Below are 21,154 nucleotides of genomic sequence, written 5' to 3'. Positions count from 1 at the left end.
AGAAGAAAAGAAAAATTAACAGTAACTCTTCAACTTCCTTCCTTAAAGGTACATATAAACCATAAGAACCACCAATTAAAAGGACAGAAAAGCTATTCTCCTCAAATTGGTGCTTTTCATTGTCTGAAAGGTGGTATCTCCCAATCCTAAAGCGTTGTAAGGAACAGGAGAGAATTAAGATGTAAAAGTTGAGCAACTGAATGCTTGCTACCAAGTGGGTTCTCTATCTATTAATTCACTATTTTTGTTTGTGTTGAAATTTATGAGAATACAAGGACAAACTCACATTCATATATTTATAAAAATGTCAAGTTCAACTTAAAAAGATGTTTATGGTTTTCAAGTAATTACACCCTCATTTTCTTTAAGAATTGCACCCTCATTTTTTTTAAGAGTTGACTCTATGGTATTTGTTTATTTGTTTATAGTAATGGAGAAGCATCTCATTTTAATTTAGCCATGGTATAGTATGAAATTTGAATGCATAGTTTCTCAGTATTGATGTTTATTTTGATTTTATAAAAATTGCATTCTATGTCACTAAGAATATATAAATACTGTGGGAATTAGATTAACTAAGTGTAGTTCTGTGTGTTATTTGATTCTGTAGGTGACTGATAGTACTTGAACAAAAACAGCTGTTTTTAAATTTATATCATATATAATCAAAACTGAATTTATGTGAGATTATGAGATGAATCCTGTGAAATATTAGACTCATTCTCTAATGTACAGTAAAATTGTAGGAATATAGTATGAAATCTATTTAAATTTGCTAGTTATAATAACCTCCATCAAGCATTTGATGGTTCTTTGTTGTTGGGAGCGCAGAATAAGGCTGCTGTATTTATCTAGTTTTTTGTTTTGTTTTGTTTTGTAACATATGACATGAATTCTTTCATTTCCATATATGTTTTGTAGTCATGTCTAGTGATTTAATTATGAATGACTTACTGGGTTGTTGTGTATAATTTAACCTTTACTTGACTCATTATTTGAAAAATACTTTGTTCTAAAGTTCTGTATTTTAGCATCATCAGTGTTCTAAAGTTACATGTTACTAACATTCTTAGGCTAATCATTACCCATATCTTTTTTGTTTTTAAAACAAAAAAAGGATTGATTGAGATTTTTATCACTGCGAAGTCTGTTATATACTACATTGAAAATATCTTCTTTTCAATAGTAAACCTGATTCTTTGAAATGAAACTGAAACATCTGGAATAGGTATAAGGGGACAGCGCATTGGCTGGTGGCTGGAAGTTTTTCTCAACATAATTTGATGAATTGGTTGTATATGTGGTATAAAAAAATCAGTGTGAATCTTTAGATTTATTTTAACTGAGATTGGGCCAAATTTATAATAAAAGACCATTCACATACATCATTTAAAAATAGGTGAATGTTTTCTTGCACTGGAAGTTATGACATTCTTTTTTTCATATTCAGTGTGTGTGGTATATAGCACACATCTCAATTTAGATTAATTACATTGCAACTCAGTGGCCTTGTGTCGCTAGTGGCTACCACACTGGACAGTATTACTGTTATATAAAATATAACAGTTTAGAAAGAAGTTAAGAGCACATATTAGATAACACATCAGGAAAATTTGTTTTTAAATGGTATGTTTTTATAACTGAACTATATATTAAATTATTTTTATAAAGAATGAAAATGTTTCAGTATTTTTAAAAGTGCCAAAATTAATATTACCAGTTTGTTTTTCTTTTGAGTATAGTACTTCTGAGGTTGTTGGTTATGTCATTTGATGTCGCTTAGACTGTTACTCACAAAACTGTTTTAAACTGTTTTTTTTTCCCTGAGGTTGTTTATATCAGCATATTTTTAAGGAGAAATGGTTATACTGAAAAATCCATTACTTGGACGTATTTTTGATGGTTTAAAGTCATGCTTCATTTTTGCCAACTTGAGAGATATTTGTATATTATTTGTTTTCTACACTTTCTCACCTTGGTATATCTGGAAAGCAAAAACTTTGTATTTGCATTTGCTTTATGAAGGAGACAGTAAACTTGAGCTCTCAGTCTCGCCACTAGTCTGTCTTTGTCTGTTGTTAAAATTATGAGCCAGTCTCTATGGCCGCAGCCAAATGAGTAATCACCAGTAATGTGACTCGTGCTGGAAGTGACTCCATCAGCACCTGTGACGGGGATTAGTTACAGTTTACAGAGCACCGCCTCTTCCCTTCTCTCAGTGTGCCCTAAGCCAAGTAGTCGTTCTCATTTGGGTGTCTGCACTGTTGGAAGCAACTGCAGTGTGTTTCCACGCAGAGTACAGTGGGAAAGGCTTTCTCTAGCTGATGGATGGCTGTTCTCTCTATTTGGAGTATCTTACTGGTTATGTAAGCGACCTCGGGAGAAATTATCCTGACCCAGATCAGAGGATGCAGTAGTGCTTCAGCTGCAGGATTTCTTAGTCGTTAACACCACACTGCTGATGACAAAGAGCGAGTTGTAATCCTCATCACTGCCGGGGTTGAGCCAGAGCGGACAGAAAATCGTCATTTGCTCATCGGAGACTTGTTAGGTTACAGCCTCTGCTTCGTTCTATGGTCTTGGCTTTTCTTCCTATACAATGACGACGCTGCAAGTGATCTCAGAAATGCTTGGTTTGAGAGCCATTTGCCTGTGATTTTTGAAGACTAAAACAGTATTTAGGTTAGATAAAAAATAGTGCTCGAGAACAAAATGGAAATGTCAGCTATACTTCTTGACCTTTAAAGCCCAGTCATGGATTTCTGAGATTTAAAGATACTTTAAAATTCTCAAGAACAAAGTACGGTTTGTATTTTTCTGCTTCCTTTTTCTTTTGTCTTAATTTATATTTGGTTTTGCTTCTCAGTCGTAGGAATTAAGGTCACTGCCTTTTATAGACCTAGCCTTAGTGTTCTTACTTTTAAGAATTTTCAACTATTTCATTTGTTTAGAAAGGTTTATTTAAGTAATTTCATAACATTAAAAATTAATTTAAAAACTAGAATTTTAATTGTTTAAAGTGTTACAGTAGAAATGTTTCAGATTAGTTTTTGGAATATAATGTTTTAAGTGAGTAGGGGGTATTTGTTTTCTGAGGTTTTTTTGTGTGGTATATTCCCGTCCCCACCCCCAACTTGTTTTCTAACAGTATCGTGTTTTTCAATAGACCTGCTTGGGTGGGAATTTGGACTTTGTTCGTTCAAGTCACTCCAGTCCTTTTTTTGTGTGTGTGGACTAAACCTTGACTTCTAAAATATTGCTTAGATTATTTTCTGCTTCAGTATTTTCCTTTAGTGAGATTTATATCAGGTTCTAGTAGTTAATGAGCCTGATTTTTTTTTTACTTGGAAAAGAAATTGTTAAATGTTAACCGGAGATTGTTAGAAACTCAGACTATACAGACATAACTCCATGATTTTCCAGTTAAATGTTAAATGGTGAGCTTTATTAACATGGTTTGTTTGAGCAGCTGAGTTATGTTTGAGAGCTGTAGCTGATTTATTTTAAAAATGTTTTTTCAAGGAGGGCTCATCTGTTCGCCTCTTCCTCATGTGAATGGAATGTGGTGCAGCATGGAGCCCCAAACAGGATACAGTTGTTCTAAGCATTCTTCCTATAGCGTGGTAGGCCCTACTAGAAAGGCAGGCTCTCAACTAAGTTATTTATTTTGGATTTAGACTATTTATAAAGTATGGCTAACACAGACAAAGGGCCTTAAAAGAACTCTTAATTCATTAATAAAATTGAAAAAGTGTTGTTTCAACTATGAGTATTCAATTTTAAATTAATAACTTTCATTTGGATTTTCAAAGGCTTTTTTTCACCATTGGAATAATAGTCTTTTTGTGATTAGGGCCATATTTTACTGTGACTTTCTGATAGTAGCTCATTGCTTCCCCTTAGGCTGTGGAAGTTCCTCATAGAATGATGTATCTTTAGAGTCTTGAATTACTTAGCTATGCATGAGTTCTAGTTTCTTTACATTCCAGTGCACCTAGACCCATGAAATATTTACTACAGATTCATCATAAAATCCGTAGGGTCCATTCACTTTTATTTAAATATTTGTTTTAGTTTTAAGCTAATGTTTTTGAAATGTGTTTTACTTGGATACAAATTTAATAAGTTACATCGTTGATCTGCCACTTGAAAAAAAACAGTATGTATTTTAACTACGTAGTTTTATATATTGTCTTTAATTTTAGCATAAAAAGTAGGAACAGTCACACATTTTCAGGGTTGCTCACTTAATATATATTGAAATATTTCTTTAACAAGAAATATAAAATATTTATCAGCCCTTGTTGGGAACACATTTATAATTTAAATATAATTGCACATTTAAAATTTGCAAGTTTTGGCCCTATTTGCTATTTAAGAAACATGGCATACTTTTGACCTCCATTTGTACGTGATTGTAAGTATTCATGTATCAGAAATAGAACATTATAAAACTAGTCTTTAACATTTCTGGTAGCTAAATTGAGAAATTCTTTTGTATTTTAGCCTAGAAACTAACCCTTTTTTTCCCTAACTCAGTAATTTAAATTATAAGATGGCCTATTGAAATTTACCCTTAGAACTCTGATGTACCTTAAAAAGCAGAATTCTGAGAGATTCTCTTCACAAGAATGTTTTTCATATTATAAAATGACTAGGTCTCATAGGAAATGCAAACCACCTGTATTATTTGCGTAAGAAAGGCACTCAGATGGAGAAGTTTACTTTTTTTCTCCCCCTCCACAAATCCTGCTTAATTGAATTGTATCTTTAGTCATTCAGATAATACCTTTTGTGGACCTTTTTGTTAACCTTCAAGAGTTGACCTGACGTGGTAGTGTTTGAGAAGAAATAAGAGCATTTGATAAAGCTCAAAGATTAAAAGTTCTCTAGAAGGTACTAGTGTTTTCTAGTTTCTTTTAAACAAAGATATAAAATGAAAATGTTATGTATTTCATGTCAGTTGATCACATACTGGTAGACATTTTAGTCTTAATAAAGTAAATGCTCTTAGGTTACTTACAAACTTTAGTCACTTCCTAGGTAAAATTATGAATAGGATTTTATGAAATAATTTTAGGAATTTGGTCTTGGTAAATGAAAATGTTAGATGGCAACAGTAGCAGGAGCTGGCTAAATCATGGGGGAATGTCTGTTTTGAAAATGTAATTCCAACCCCCCCCCCCAAAAAAAAAATTCTGAATCATATGTGATAGTAAACTTGAAAGGTTAGTCCTAGGATATGGGAAGGAGGATCATAACTGTGATTTGATTTTCTAATCATAAATACTGGAAGTAAGTGGGAATGTAAGAGTTTTTTTATGTTTTAATTTAGGAAAGAGGATATTACTTATTTATAAGTTTACAGTATGGATAGTGTAGAATAAAGCATGCTTAAATGGGTAAAGTGCTTATTATGTTTTTAGCTTACATATTTGTTACAGACTCCTCAGTGAATCAAATTCAAAGCTTTAAAAGGAATTTCATAAATATAGAAATTAACTCAAGACCCACTCTGAACTAAAGATCTTGAAAAGTTTTTCCTCAGCGTGTTTATTGTGATTAGCAAGATGTTAGATTTAAGACATAGTAAGAAAAGGGGGAAACAATGGCTTTTGGATCTCCTGGGGATTTTTACTGTCTGTGCCAAAAGCTTTGGTTTACAGCCAAAGGGTCACACAAGTTGCCTTGTAGCAAAAAAGATTTCTCCATGTGATATAAGTAATTTAGAAACTGAGTTGCTTGTTAATTCCATTTTCTAAACAGATTCTTTTATATAGTAAAGCCACTGTTTTTTAAGATGGTGGAATTTAGTTTTCTTTGTAAGTTTTAGAACAGTACCATGAATATAAGACATTTGGTTTTTACTGAAGCTGCTTCTACTTTGAAAGTGTGATAGTCATTAAAAATATGCATACATAATACCTTTATTTCCTTCCTCTTACTCTCCTGCCTCCCTCACTCCTTCCCCTACTTCACGGTATGAATAAAATCCTTTATGTAAAAGGTGAATCTTTAAAATAATAAAATGAACATCTACCCCTGCCCCTCCTTTTTTTAAGTAGTGGAGATCTGGAAAGACATTACTCAAAGGTGGGTTTTTGTGTAATACTTAACCTCCTTCTTTTCCTGCTCCCCTCCCCCATGCAGCTCACATTGAAGCAGCTGGATTTTTATTTGTGCTTGAGGCTGGGGCAAGGGTGGGGGTGGGTAGTACACGGGGCGGAGTTAAAAGGCCAGATGCATCCTGATCATTTAAAATCCTTGATGTGAATGAGCTAGAAAAAAACTACACATGTAAATCGTAACAGAATAATACTTACATTTAAAAAAAAAAAAAACAGTTGAAATAAATGTTCTCCTACCGAGTTTACTTTTTCAGAAGCAATATCTCCTTTGTAAATCTTAACAAATTTTTATACACGTGTATATTTGACTATCTCTTTTTTAAAATTAACAGCGAGGACTTAATATATTGGAATTTTCATATCCTTTATAAATCTATTTCATTCCTTTTTAATAAAGACAATCTATGGGTAAAAGCTTACCCTAGATTATATGACAACTAATATTAATTGGTATCTTAAAAATCATTATGATATCGACAGTAACACATTGTATTTATACCTCTTCAAGTTTAGAGGATAAAACCCAGAAAATAACCGTTAGAAATTTTTTTTTTCTCTTACCAGACTTTCAAACCCCTGGTTGAAAAAAGTATACCCAGTTCAATCACTGCAGTAGAATTCCTTGTAGATAAACAACTGGATTTTTTAACTGAAGATAGTGCCTTTCAGCCCTACCAGGTAAGAAAATTTAGGTTGCTTTTAAAAGTAAACTATTTATTAAACTTCACTGATATTCCGGTATTTTTTTAAATATTCAATTCCAGCTAACATATAGGTGTGCAAGGAACCCAATGCATTCCATAAATTTTGATTATAGGGTAAATTATTAATTTATTCAATCAACAAATACATAAGCCAGGCAGCATTCTGTCACTGGGAATGCACAAGTGAGCAAAATAAAGTCCCTGCCATTATAAATAATGTTCATTGTTAGAAAATAACTGGTTAGATGTTAATATAAATTATCTTTATCTCCAGCTCTAAGGTTAAGAATTGGGTGAATTAATGTAATGAGGTTAGTATTTACTATATGCATGCATATCAGTTTAACATAACAGTAGTTCATTTTACTTTAAGTGAGCATATTCATTTAGATTGTCATTAATTGAATAGTTCAGTTTCTAAATTTCAGTTTCTAGTTGTTGCATTTAAAACAAATTTAATTGGATAAACGTTTTCTGGTAGGCTTTTAGATTTAAATTCATGTGAAGAAATATATCAAAAGTATTAAGCTAAATGTTTTTTAATATTTCTAGTAAAGTTCTATCAGTTAATTTTTAAGGTAGAAGTGAAAATGCACAGATGTTTGTTTTCTTTGTATATTTGGATTTTAGATTGAATTAAATCTATATTTTATAGCTCTCTTTTTACTTAAATGTTTAAAATAATTAATAGTAATTGCATTGAGAGGATGAGTGAACTAGTTTGACATTTTTTAAATGGAGCTGACATTACTCTTGTTTCATTTTGGAATAGTTAGTGTTTTTCAAAAATAAAATGTGGAGGAATCATTTCTATGGAAAGAACATGAGCTTGAGTTAACAAGCAGTGATTTGTTGTGTGTGGAGTTAATAATACTTAGGGAATTAGTTAGCCTGTTCTATTAGATCTACCAAAATGAGATAGTTCCCTCAGTTAAATGTTACTTCCTATTTTGAAGTCTACATACATGTGCTTTTGTCTTTTCACATTTTTCCTATTTCATTAAGTGGCCTCATTTTGTACGGTTTGCTTTTGCTCTTTGTTCATTGCTAAAAATTCATTGCAAATCCCAGTTTAATGGTGGAGATGTTAGAGCTTTTCCCTCAGGTTTTATTTTGTTTTGTTTTTAATTGTGAATGTCATTTAGCTTAGCATATGCCTTACTATAATTTGTTTCATTTCTAACAGTCTTTTAGTGGAAATTAGACTAGGTAGGTCGAGGTAAAATCAAAGGAACCTCCCAGCTCTTAATGTTTTAAATCCATGGCTTCTGATTAGCAAGCACTCTAGAATTTTCAGCTTGGATTTGATTTAGAGAGGTAAGATTATTATGTAGAAAATACTTTTAAAAATAAACTTTTGTCAGGTGGCCTAATATTCTGTAGCATGTTTATTAAAATTATAATGATTGAAAGAATTTGCTAACATAGGGGGTTTTTTTACATTTTTAAACTTTTAGATTTTAATAATTCTATAATTTTATTAAAGGAACAAGAGCTAAAGTCTTATTTGACTTGGTGAATTGTATGAGTACCTATATTAGTAAGTTACTTGTTGCTCTGCTGGTATAGGTAAACCAACCTCTGGCCCACAAGGATATACTCTGTCTTCCAGAGGTAAAGTTGATTTACTTGGCATTTTAACCATTTGCATTTCACAAATAATAGAAACTTGCAGTTCTAAGAAATCAGAGAGAATTACACTAAGAGCACTTGATTTAGGATCCAGAGTACCTTAAAATTTCTTGCTAAGTTTTAGAAATATGGTTTACAGTAGAGCTTTCTTTTTGGTGTACTTTAATTTTTATATTTAGTTTTACTGAAAGAAGATTTTTAAATATATGTAAATGACAGACTCCTACTGTAATATTTTGAATGAAAATTTACTCCAGAGACCTAAGATGGCTCAGTCTAGTTTTTCAAATTTATTTATTTAAATAAATTTGTTAAATATAGACACATTCTAGGTAAAGGAAACAATTTTAGAGTTCATTTAAGTAGAGTGGCTTTATCCCAGAATGCTCTTCTTTAACCAGTTGTCTAAACAGTACATTACATTTCTTGGCATCTTAAACATGGCAGCTGTTGCTGGCATAGATTTTGTAAATTGTGCCTTGACATATCTTAACCTTAGGATAACCCTACGTAAGTCAAACAATTTGGGGAAAATTGAACAAGTTTTTTAAATGGTCTCCCTGTTTTCTCGCACTTCTTTCAATTTCATGAGGCAATTTCTTAAGAATCTGGGTGCTAATTATCCTTTGTAGACTTCTTAATTAAGTGTGATGGGGGAAAGTCTTCTTTGGAAATGGCTTTTGTGTATAAAGTAATGAGTACATTTAAGTTTTGTTTTCAAAATTCCCACAAATGATGCTTGGCTGTGAATCTAATTAAATGTTTTTGTAGTGAGGACTCCTATCCATCATCTTTCTCCTTGAGTTCTCAGCATTTTATTCTGTAGTAATATGCTCCCTTTCATTTCCTATATAGTTGCATAGCCCTATTTTTTTAATACATCAGAATGATATATATTGTAAGGTAATGGTTAGGAAACATGATGAAGATTAATACAGATCTTTTCACTTTTAGGTCACTGTTTTGAATCCTACAGTTATCTCTCTGAATGATTTCAATGCATTGACTATCAGGTGGCATATATTAAGTTAGTTGATCTAGTCAGTTTTTTAGTTGACGTATAGTTGGGGGATTGCGGGGCAAGTGCAACCACCACAGATTATATAGTTTTCAAAATTTTGGAAAGACAGATGAATGAACAGATAAATCAAACCTACATTTTATAGGCAATATAATGGATGTATATTAATTAGGTAACTGAAGCAGCATACCATGGTATTCTATTTTTTCCACCCTTATGCACACAAATGGTTTCTGCTTCCTCCTTTTAGATTTCCTGATCTTGCCTGGGTGCTGTTAACTTTCTTTGAAGTAAAGGGGAAGGGAAAAGAGAGAGGAAGTAGGAGGGAACTCTGCAGATTCTACTGTCTGTCAGCTGGCTGGCAAGAAGGAGGAAAAAAATAATTAATTCTTAGAGATGTTTTTTATCGTTTTGGGTTTGTTTTTTGTTATCTGAGTTATTATTTCTTTAGTATTGTTGCTTTACTTTGGAGGGTGATTACAGAAGTTTAAAAAATATTTCCATTAAAATGTTTTGATCTAATTCATATAAAAGACAGTTTGATAATGAAATACGAACATTGAACTATTAGTATGAATTTGAAATCATCTTGTCCTATAGTTGGCTTCTGGCCATGCACACCAGCAGTTCTCAGGTTGGTGACTTCATAGAGGATATAGAAGAAATTATTTTTTACCTGAAAATTGTACATGACTTATATCAGTTCATCTGGCTTGGTCTGCCTTATTAGTCCAGTGTTTTCCAGGGGTCATAATCCTTTTTGCTTTTACAGGTAGTAACGGAATTATACAAAGGGCACTGGTTTAAAACCATTAGAGATTTGAAGCAGAATGTGCATGTTCAAAATTATATTTTATGTTTATTTTACTTATTTTAAAAATTCATGATAGTGAAACATTTTCCCTAGAATAAGGTAGAATCACCCTAGACCTGAGGAAATGATCCTGTTTGAAGTTGGGGGTCATAATAAACTGATAAAAGTTTAGAGATAAGACTTAATACTATAGTGTTTATCATCATAGAATATAGACATTGAACTACTTTACTAAAGACTCGATATAATACTATTGTGCTGTGAATTCCTGGTTGAAGGAAAATGAATGGGTGGAGCAACCTGAGTATTTTCTTAGTACCTGTACTAAATATTACTTAAAGAGTTGAACAGAGAAGTCTTACATTATTTAGTTAATGGATGTGTTTGGACTGTCAGATCTGTATATCTTTCTGTAGTCCTTCAGTAACAAAATTCTCCCAGTTGGAGTCCTTTTAGATCCCCAATTTTTCCATCTCTGATTATGTAAATTATTGGCTGTGGTTTCAGAATATCCCAAAGATAGTAGTTGCTCAGCACATCTGGTTTACTAAAGATAGCTCAATTGATTGCATAGGATCAGTTACCAGTAGTTTAGGGAGTGGAGTGTGTAGCAAAGATAGGTATTTTTTTCTTCCAAACTTTTGTTACTTTCCTATGGAGTTTGGAATTGCTTCACAACCAAGATGAGATAATGTGAGTGAGGTGAAATTTTGCCCTCAGTCAGCCAGGTGAACAATTGACTGGTTGGTTGTTACTAGCCAAATGTTACATTTTATTGAATTACACATTTGACATCAGTGACCACTGATGAAAGTTTAAATAATATTGGTAGTAATTTGGTTTATAAGCAGATTTATTCCTCTGGGTACTATGATAATATTGGTTAATATTTACAGAAGGAAATAAACAGAACTTCCTGTTAGTATTGTTTTGGTGGATAGAGAAGAGACTTTTTCTTCATTCTTACTTTAGTTTGTAGTAACAGATATATCACTTTAGAGTATTTTTAAACTAACAATCCTAGAGAGGGTATGGGAATTTGACCTGGTCCAGGATTTATTAGTATAGTTATGTATATGTTTCTGTCCCAGAATTCCTTTCAGATTTGTTTTCTTCCTGGTATCAAATTACTGCTCCCCCCATTAATTTTACTAAAAGCAAAAAAATTGACTTCCTGAAACTGCCCAGCAAACTGTTGCTATTTTTCACAAGATAAAAGTTGGGTTTCTTGGTTTTGTTTTTGCAGTGATTAAACTTGATATTCAGAGAGGTTTTATAGGAATGTATAAGAAACACTGGAAGCACATCTCCTGTTAGGATATGGGACTGGAACGCACCCACACCCCCTAAAATGAGAGCTTTTGCAATTGTGGTTGTGATAGGAGAAACAGGCCCAGAGCTCTAACAGGCTAGAGCTCTTAGTGTTCCACTGACTGTTGACTCATTTGATTCTTCCCCAGAAAGGAGACTTTAAATGGAAATTTTATGCTTAGACTCTACTTTCCTTTGACTTACCCTAAAATTTTTTTTAATATCTGGCCTTGGAAACATCCCAACTGACTTCATTCAACAGTTATTTAAATTTTGTGGTTTCCCCAATCACAGCATCCTGCTAGGTACTTAATGGTTTTTAAAAGTTGATAAAACTTTAAGTCAGTCCTTTTTTTAAAGGAATTTATAATCCACGACAAGAATTTACATAAAAAATCAGTTTCCTTGAAATATCTTTATTTAAGGAGTCAAAAAATAGTAACGACTTCAGGAATACAAAGAAAGAAGTCTGTAGAGAAGGATGGTTAAAGAAGTCTCATGAAGGAGGTAGAACTTGAATGGGATTCATTTGAATGGAGATGGAAGTGGAAGATACAGAGACTAAGGCAGACATTTGGCAGGAAGGACAGCATGATCGGTGAGGAGAGGAGGTAGATTTAGGGGACAGTGGAATATCAACCTAGCTAGGGAAGAGAGTTTGATTTTGAATAGTAGACATCATACTAGGTAAATAAGTGTTGTGGAGTCAGATAAAAGAGGAAAAGGATTGATTGTTAAGTATAATTACTAAGGGGCTTTTATCTTATAGGACATAGGAATCATTACATGTTTTGAAGCAAGAGAATAACCAAATTACACAACAGTGGCATCTGATTAGTGTAATATATCAGAAGCAGCTAATTGATTGGGTCTTCACTGGAGTCTTTTCTCCTGAAGAATCAGTCTAGCATATTTTTAAGAAAATTAATTTTGAAGTCCATTCGTGCAGAGATGGTTTCAAATCCAAGCTTTGCTATTTATTTGCAGTGTGACATTGGGAAAGCATAAAGCATTCTAAATAAATGGTTTCCTCATCTGTAAGATAACAGTACTATCTACCTCAGAGTTGTTAAGAAGAATAAATAAAATTAAATATTAAAGAGCTTATCACTACACAGAAAACTGTTCAATAGAAGGTAGGTATGTAGACATTGTTCTGAATTTTCCTTTTTGTGATGGTGTCTTAAACTTTTTTGGTGGATATTTAAACTCTTTCTACTATACTCAACCATTTGGACATTTTTCTGCTACCACCTGCACCTTTTAACAGTCTTATTTGTCTTTGGAACTCTTACCATTCTTTCTGCAGCTGGTGCTACATAAACTTTATCACTGTCGGTACAAGCTATAGTCTATGTAAAACAGAACATGTCTTCGTAGTAGTGTTTCTTCTCTTTTTAAACATTATATTTAGATAAGATTCCGTGGTGGCTTCTTAAGCTATCATTTTAAGAAAATGATATTAGAAAAGATGCAGAACCCTATTGTGGTATTACTGTCCACGAACACCTATTTTCCCACAGTGAAAGCTCCGTTTGCTGCTAATAGTTATTTTTATTTCAAAAAGTGTAAGTAATAGTCAGCAAGTTACACAATTGTTTTTCTTTGTTTGGCTTTGGGCAGAGGCCATGTGGATGAGTGCTACAGGTTTGGGAGTCCTCTAAGTATTGAATAAAAGGTGAACTAAATGACCTTTGAAGTTCCTTCCCAGCACTTAGAGCCAGAATTCTGTGAACTTGTTGAAGGTGGAAAAACCATTTCTGGCCAGTGTTAATCTAATCAAGTTAATCCCTAATTATTTTAGTCTCAAGGATAAAAGACATTCAACCTAAATCTAGATTTATCTCAAAAGAGAGAACTATTGAGTTAGTCAGTGCCAGGTGCAAATCATAATTATGCAAAATTGGAATAACAGGATTATTTGTATTAATAGTGCTTAATGAGAGCTTTCTATTCTGTGTTTTTCTCTGTTTTTGTATTATTTTTTTTTTTTTTTTTTTTTTTTTAGTATTTTTTATTGGGGAAGGGGAACAGGACTTTATTGGGGAACAGTGTGTACTTCGAGGACTTTTTTCCAAGTCACGTTGTTGTCCTTTCAATCTTAGTTGTAGAGGGTGCCATTCAGCTTCAAGTTGTTGTCCTTTCAGTCTTAGTTGTGGAGGGCGCAGCTCAGCTCCAGGTCCAGTTGCTGTTGCTAGTTGCAGGGGGCGCAGCCCACCATCCCTTGTGGGAGTCGAACCAGCAACCTTGTGGCTGAGAGCCCGGGCTCCAACCAAAACTGAGCCATGCGGGAGCTCAGTGGCAGCTCAGCTCAAGGTGCCTTGTTCAATCTTAGTTGCAGGGGGCGCTGCCCACCATCCCTTGCGGGACTCGAGGAATTGAACCGGCAACCTTGTGGTTGAGAACCCACTGGCCCATGTGGGAATCGAACCGGCAGCCTTCGGAGTTAAGAGCATGGAGCTCTAACCGCCTGAGCCACCGGGCCAGCCCCTGTATTATATTTTGACAAAGGTTGAGCACATTCTCAATTAGTCCCTGAGTTTTTATATGCGTTTCCCTCTTTTATTTTATTTTGCCTTTATATTAACATTTGATTAAAATTTAGAGATGCCTTATTGCCATAAAGTCATTAAAAATGAGAACTGTGAGGTTGTGGATATATGCCAAGAGTGTAAAAAATACAGAATCATAGCCATAGCTGTGAACTGACTGCTGGTAGATTATTGGCTTGGTAGGATCAGCATCTGTGGGCAGGCATTGGCCTGGGGATGGTATAGGAGATGAGGCCAGAGCAGGAAGCAGCTATTGTGTAGTACTTGGCTTTATTCCATTTCTAGTCAAAAGTGACAGCTTGCACTAGTGGAGCCAAGCTAAAGCCTGAAAATTAGGATGGGCTGCAAGAAAAGGGGAAGCAGTAGCTAAAACAGTCATTGTACTTCCTTATTTAAGTAGGCTTTTTTTTTTTTTAATTTAAAGTTGATACATCAAGTTTTAATATTCAGTAATTTTGCCTTGCATTCCGTTTAAGTACCTCCCACCTACCTGATTTTATATTGCCATAATTTCAAAATTAGTTATGAAACATGCTTATTAAGGTCCCATAGATCAGGTATGTTGATTTACCGAAATGCACGTCTGCTGCCATTAAAAAAAGGAGTTCTTCATTTGTAAAAATTGGTTGCAAAACTTTGTGTGTTGAAAATGTATCCATGGAGTCCAGGGACAAGTTATTTTGACTAAAATTTGGCCCAAGTATGAGCTGTTCTGCAATATTCATATTAAAAACATTTATAAGTCACTGTCTGCAATAGTTCTCTCCTGGTCCTAAATCTGCTGTGATCATATGCTGAAAAATCTGCCGGTCTATTTAATTTTTTTGTGCCTGCTGTTATGAATTTAAATATGTGAAATTATGCTTGTAGACATCAGATTCCAAATATTCTAAACCATCACTAGTTACCATTGAGAAAGATTTTCTAGTTTCTGCCAGTCAAAATAAGTTATTATTTATTCCTTTTGCCCATTGGGAAATTTTTACTAAAGCACAGCCATATTATTAAATCTCAAAGTTAACATTTTATTTCTCAATGTGTTAATATTTTACACTTGTAAAGTTTAACAATTTCCGTGTGCATTATTTTAGTTCATTCTTATGTTAGCCTTATAAGGAAAACAGATTTTTTTTTTAAATTAGGGAATATTGGGGAACAGTGTGTTTTTCCAGGACGCATCAGCTCCAAGTCAAGTCATTGTTTTCAGTCTAGTTGTGGAGGCCGCAGCTCACTGGCCCGTTTGGGAATCAAACCGGTGACCTTGGTGTTATGAGCACTGCACTCTAAACAACTGAGCCAACCGGCCACCCCACAGGTTGTATTATTATCTTAATTTTGTGTAACGCTTTTAGAGTATATCAACTTATTTAATGTACACAAGTCTTTGAGAAGTCTAATTTACAAATGAATAGATAGCCGAAATAAAAACTCTTAAATTAGGTTAAATACAAAAGGGGTATGGGATATTAAAAAGATTTGACAGTCAGTGTCATGGACGTACGTATTGGGAAAGTACAGCCGAACCTTAATCGGAATGAAATTAGGAACTAGATAGTTAGGAACTCAAGTCACATATTCCTTCTTACCCTCTTCCTCAATCTCCTTTCTGCAGACAGGTTTCTTCTGCTTACTCATAAGTTTTGCTTCTCATAATAATAGTTTCCATGTGACTTTCATGTGTCAGTGTTGATTCGCCCACCTGGCCCCGCCCCCATTACCTTTTAGATCTAATATTTGTGTTTCCTAGTAAAGGCAGAGGTAGACAGTATAGGGGAATGGAAAGTTGTAAGGAAAACTTTAGATTCCAAGATATTATTTCTACTGTAGCACCCTATCTTTGTGATCCATCAAATGGGAAGTGTCTCTTATTTGCACATCATTCTTTTGTTTGGCAGTTTATTTTTCTCAGAATAATCTTTCCTAAATATGAGATTAAATTTTTCCTTAATTTTAATGCCTGCACAATTTCCCTAGACACTAGCTTCAAGCTATACTCCAAATCTGTGCATCATTTTCAGATTCATTTGTTCTCTAGGCAGAGAATCCAAACACATGAAGATGTTTTGCCCTCTCCCTATTTTGTCAGCTGCCTAGTTTTTTCTGTAGTGCATATAGGTATCTTGAAGACCTGGAATTGCTCAAAGTTAAAATTGAAAAATAATTACTTTAAAATGATGAAGTCCTTTCAGTCTCTTGCGAAAAGGATTGTCTCTGAAATCCAAATTTTCCGAGGCTTCAAACTAAAGGCAAAAATAGCATTAGCCCTTCATCAATAAATAACGCCTGGGGGCTCTTTGTTCAATTATTTGAGGGCCTGCTATGTTGTATTCAGGAATACAAACAACCTTGCCTTTATAGAGCGTATAATCTAATGGGGGCAACACATAGAAAACTATAAATGTAAATAAAGGCAAAGTAGCAGATACCAGGGAGCTATAAAGAGTCCACCCTGGTTGTGGGAGAGATACAAAGAGGATGCTCCTCTGTTTTTAGAATAGGTGACTCTGAAATAGTCTGGGAGTGAATATAAATTAGCTAAGCCACTAGGACAGCAGGGCTGATTAAGTATATGAAATCAAATAAGCAGAATGTGTGTGTCGAATGATACCCTTGCGTAAACCCTAACTATAGACCTTTCCTGTGCATATGGAATGGTAATGAGAAGGCGCTTTCTAACCATTTTTAATTGGGTCATCCACCTGAGTGACCTCAGCCTCATTGTCCTCGTTGATTAGAGAGTAAATAGACATTTGTTAAAAAGAAGCAAACTGTAAAACTTACACCATTTTACCCATTTAAGTATCAATACAGTGGCATTAAGTACATTCACAGTGTTATATAGCCATCACCACTAACCATTTTTAGAAGTTTTTTCATCATCCCAAATAGAAACTCTATTCAATAAACAGTAACTCCCCATTTCTCACGTTCCTCTCACCAGTCCCTGGTCACCTCTGTTCTACTTTCTTGATCTGTTCTTTGCTTATTCTAGTCTTTGCCTTTCATTTCTTATGGGTATATACCTGAGAATGGAATTGCTGGAGCATAATGGAATTTGTTTTACTTTTTGAAGAACAGTCCAACTCTTCAGTGTCTGCACCATTTTACAATCCCACCCAACAAGGTTCCAATTTCTCCATATCCGTGAAAATACTTGTTATTTTCTGTTTTCTAAATAATAGATGCCCTAAATAGGTGTGGAGTTCTTTGCCCATTTTTGAGTTGGGTTGTTTGGTTTTTGTTGTTGAGTTTATCAATCTCTTATCAGATAAAGACTGCAAATATTTTCTCCCATTCTTTGGGTTCTTTTCTCGCAATAGGTTTTTTTGTTTGTTTTTGATACATGAAGGTTTTTTTGTTTGTTTACTTGTTTTTTAAGGAGGGCGCAGCTCACAGTGGCCCATGTGGGGATAGAACTGGCAACCTTGGTGTTATTAGCACCACGCTCTAACCAACTGAGCTAACCGGCCACCCCTGGTGTATGAAGTTTTTAATTTTGAAGTCCAGTTTACCTATTTTTAATTCTGTTGCCTGTGCTTTTGGTGTCATAGCTTGAAAATTTTCCTCTAAGAGTTTTATTTTTTATTAATTTTTTAATATGATATAAGATAAGGGTCCAAGTTAATTACTTTTAATGTGGATATCCAAGTTTCTAACACCATTTGTTGAAAAGAACTCTTTTCCCCCACTGAATAGTCTCGGCACCTTTGTTAAAATCAGTTGTCCATTTATTCTAGAATTTATTTCTGGGCTCTCTAGTCCCTTGGTCTATATATCTGTCCTTATAGTGGTACTATACTTTATTTCACTTTTCTACAACTGCATAATTTGTCCAAATGATTGTTAACCTAAAAGATAAATTATATTAAAGTATACTGTTCTGCTTAACTGTTAAAATTTTCTGAAGCACCTGATTAGTCTTCAGAGTGTAACTCCTGTCATGTAAATTAATAGGCACAGACCTGCCTTTTAGAGAAAGTATGTTTTTAAGATTCAAGGAAAAAAGATCCAGTGATTGTTGAACTATAGCATATAGTCATTTATTTATTGCTATGTGCCAATCACTTTGCTAGATATTGGGAATGTAAAGACAGATACAATACTTGACTCTCTTTCTGATCAGGGGAGAGACATAAATGTAACTACAGCAACATGCTGAAAGTTTTAAAATAGAGGTATGTTCATAGTGTTCTGTACTTTAAAATCAACTGATGCAGTAATGCCAAATATTTGCCCATTTCTTTTTCTTAGTTTTATTTTTTCTCAGAAGACAAGGGTTTAGAAGATGGGGAAGTGATAAGGAAAGCTAATAGTGTTTCTAAATAGCATACCGTATTAGGATTCTCCAGAGAAACAAAACCAATAAGGTGTGTGTGTGTATGTGTACACATGCATTTGTGTTGAAAGGGAGTGGTGGTGGTGATGGGGGACTTTTAAGGAATTGACTCACGCAATTTGGGGGGCTGGCAAATGTAAAATCCACAGGGCAGGGCAGTAGTCTGGAAATTCTGGCAAGAGTCTGAAAGCTGTCTGGAGGCAGAATTCTTTCCTCTTTGGCGGGCCTCATTCCTTTTTTTAAGTCCTTGAACTGATTGGATGAGGGCGGGGCACATGGAGGAGTGTAATCTGCTTTACTCAAAGTGTGCTGATTGAAATGTTAATCACATCTGAAAAACTCCTTCACAGCGACATCTAGACTGGTGTTTGACCAAACAATTGGGTACCATAGCCTAGCAAAATTGACACACAAAATTAACAGTCCCGGACACTATTTATATTTGATTCTTTCCTTTGTAGTGAATTGTAGGATAGTAGGCATCTTTGGCTTTCGCACAGTTAAATGACTGTAGTCCTATTCCCAGTCCTTATGCTAATGGAAAACATCCCCACATACTGCCAATGCTGTGCACTCCCACCCTTTGTTTAGAGCTGTTGGACTATAGATTGAGACAACTGAAAAAAAGTGGAAGCCTTCAAAGCAGTCTTGTCAAGTCATCTTAGAAGTGGTCGGTAGACTAGTTCACCAGGTACTGCCAGCTCCCTAAATGTGAGAAAGTATCTGTTACTGCTTTTTGAATGTTACCATAGCTCTGCTTCCTCTTGAGTCTCGATACTGTGATGTTTGCTCTTGGCTATCCATGATCCCCTACCAATATAGTCTAATTCCAGATCAACTTTTTATATCACTCATATTCTTGGAGATCTTTAGACCTAGTTATTTGATAGAAGTTATTTAATTATAAATGAGTAATATGTTTCTATCACGTTTGCACTTAAATGGGGATACCTATATATCTCAAATCTCTAAGTTTGGTGTAAGGGACTTTTTAAAAATTCTAGTGCTTTTCTTAGATGTTCTTTGCCTGGGAGTCAGGTTTTTTGCATGGAAATAACATGTTCATTTCCCCAATAATAACCTTTCTCCTCTGCCATTTATGCAATAGCCATTTTTGGAAATAGAAAATTGTACATACAGGGATGAATAAAAAATCTGGATATATTAAGATCTCTTCACGTATATATAATCTTCAAGCTTAAAGCTCTTTAAGACATTCAGTATGTAAACTTTCAAAATGCAATATATACCTGAAGCATCTCAGAAGGATTTTTTTTTTTTCTGTTTCTCCCATATCTGCTCCTATTTTCAAGGAATTAAGTTCCATCACATACCAACAATTCTTTCCAGGGCTTAATTAACAAAGCCCATTGTTGAGAATTCTTCTTAATATTTATTGCCTTTACGAGGTCTGACAATTAAGTTTGTGAACTTGTTGCAATAATGTTGCTAACCTTTTTTTAATATCAGAGGGATTATTCATTATGAACTTGTACCAACTGGACAAACAGTTAACCAAGTTTACTGTTTAGAAGTGCTGAAAAGGCTGCGTGAAAAAGTTAGATGACCTGAACTTTTCACCAACAATTCATGACTCTTGCATCACAACAATGCACCAGCTCACAGGGCACTGTGTGTGAGGGAGTTTTTAGCCAGTAAACAAATAACTGTATTGGAACACCCTCCCTACTCACCTGATCTGGCCCCCAGTGACTTCTTTCTTTACCCGAAGGTAAAGGAAATATTGAAAGGCAGACATTTTGATGACATTCAGAACATCAAGGGTAATAGGATGACAATTCTGATGGCCATTCTAGAAAGAGTTCCAAAATTGCTTTGAAGGGTGGACTAGGCACTGGTGTCGATGCATAGCTTCCCAAGGGGAGTGCTTCAAAGGTGACTGTAGTGATATTCAGCAATGAGGTATGTGGCACTTTTTCTAGGATGAGTTCACACTTCGTGAACTTAATTGTCTGCTCTCCTATGTTATCAGGCAAACTTGCATCAGTTGGTAGCATCTGACTGGCATGTGGTTTGAAGGATTGGGAAACTCTTCTCTGGCCAAGATCATATAGTTAATTAATGTTCACTGCTATGTGAACATAATTAGATGTGTAATACCTGCCTCATGATAGTGTTGCCGTTTCTATAAGATATAACATATATGAAAGAACTGCTAGTACTGTGAAGGAGAGGGCTGAACTACTGATTTGTTTTTATTGGTCTTGATCACTTCCAGAGTATCTTTCCCATTCTGTTTTGCTTCATAAATAGGTATAAATGTACGTATTTGTACTTAAATTTGTATAAATTCAATTTGATGGCACAACTTGGGTACCTCTGCCTTTTGCCCCAGAACTCCAAGGACTTTAGAATGTCTGAATTAGTGCTAATATTATTAAAATCAAATAGTTTGCAAATTAATCAAATTTTAAAATATATAGAGAAAAACCAAAACAGCACACAACAGTTAAAGAATAAATTGCAAATTTTGAGATTCTATTTTAATATATCTAGGCATATCCACACGTACAGATACATAAAATGCGTCTTCTTAGGGAATTTTGACTCTTTTTCAGGAAGCAAAGTTTACATCTATTAAAGGTAATCAGATTTGGTAGTGGAATAACAGGCCAACTCAGATGCTGAGCCCAAC

At 34.4% G+C, this 21,154-nt stretch overlaps 1 protein-coding gene across 11 annotated transcripts in view; it reads left to right on the top strand.

Annotated features, from left to right (window-relative positions):
• The window catches only part of JMJD1C (jumonji domain containing 1C), a 251,508-nt gene that overhangs the window by 163,314 nt on the left and 67,040 nt on the right, over window positions 1–21,154 (top strand). For 6 of the 11 annotated variants that reach the window (XM_019731785.3, XM_088792040.1, XM_019731780.3 and 3 more), the window contains one exon: window positions 6,693–6,806. The exons of 2 other annotated variants lie outside the window; for them this stretch is intronic. Coding sequence is in view for 2 of the 9 variants with exons in the window: in XM_088792040.1 (XP_088648166.1) it covers window positions 6,693–6,806 (114 nt within the window). In the remaining 7 variants the exon portion in view is untranslated. Of the gene's footprint in view, window positions 1–2,212; window positions 2,806–6,692; window positions 6,807–21,154 lie in introns of those variants that run through there. 3 more of the 11 variants (XM_074339498.2, XM_074339500.2, XM_074339499.2) reach the window with 3 other exon arrangements.

The sequence above is a fragment of the Rhinolophus sinicus genome, chromosome 15 (genome assembly GCF_057876585.1).
Source record: "Rhinolophus sinicus isolate RSI-liver-muscle chromosome 15, RSI-T2T, whole genome shotgun sequence".
In the NCBI taxonomy this organism is placed as follows: Eukaryota; Metazoa; Chordata; class Mammalia; order Chiroptera; family Rhinolophidae; genus Rhinolophus; species Rhinolophus sinicus.
This window is presented reverse-complemented; position numbering and strand designations above follow the sequence as displayed.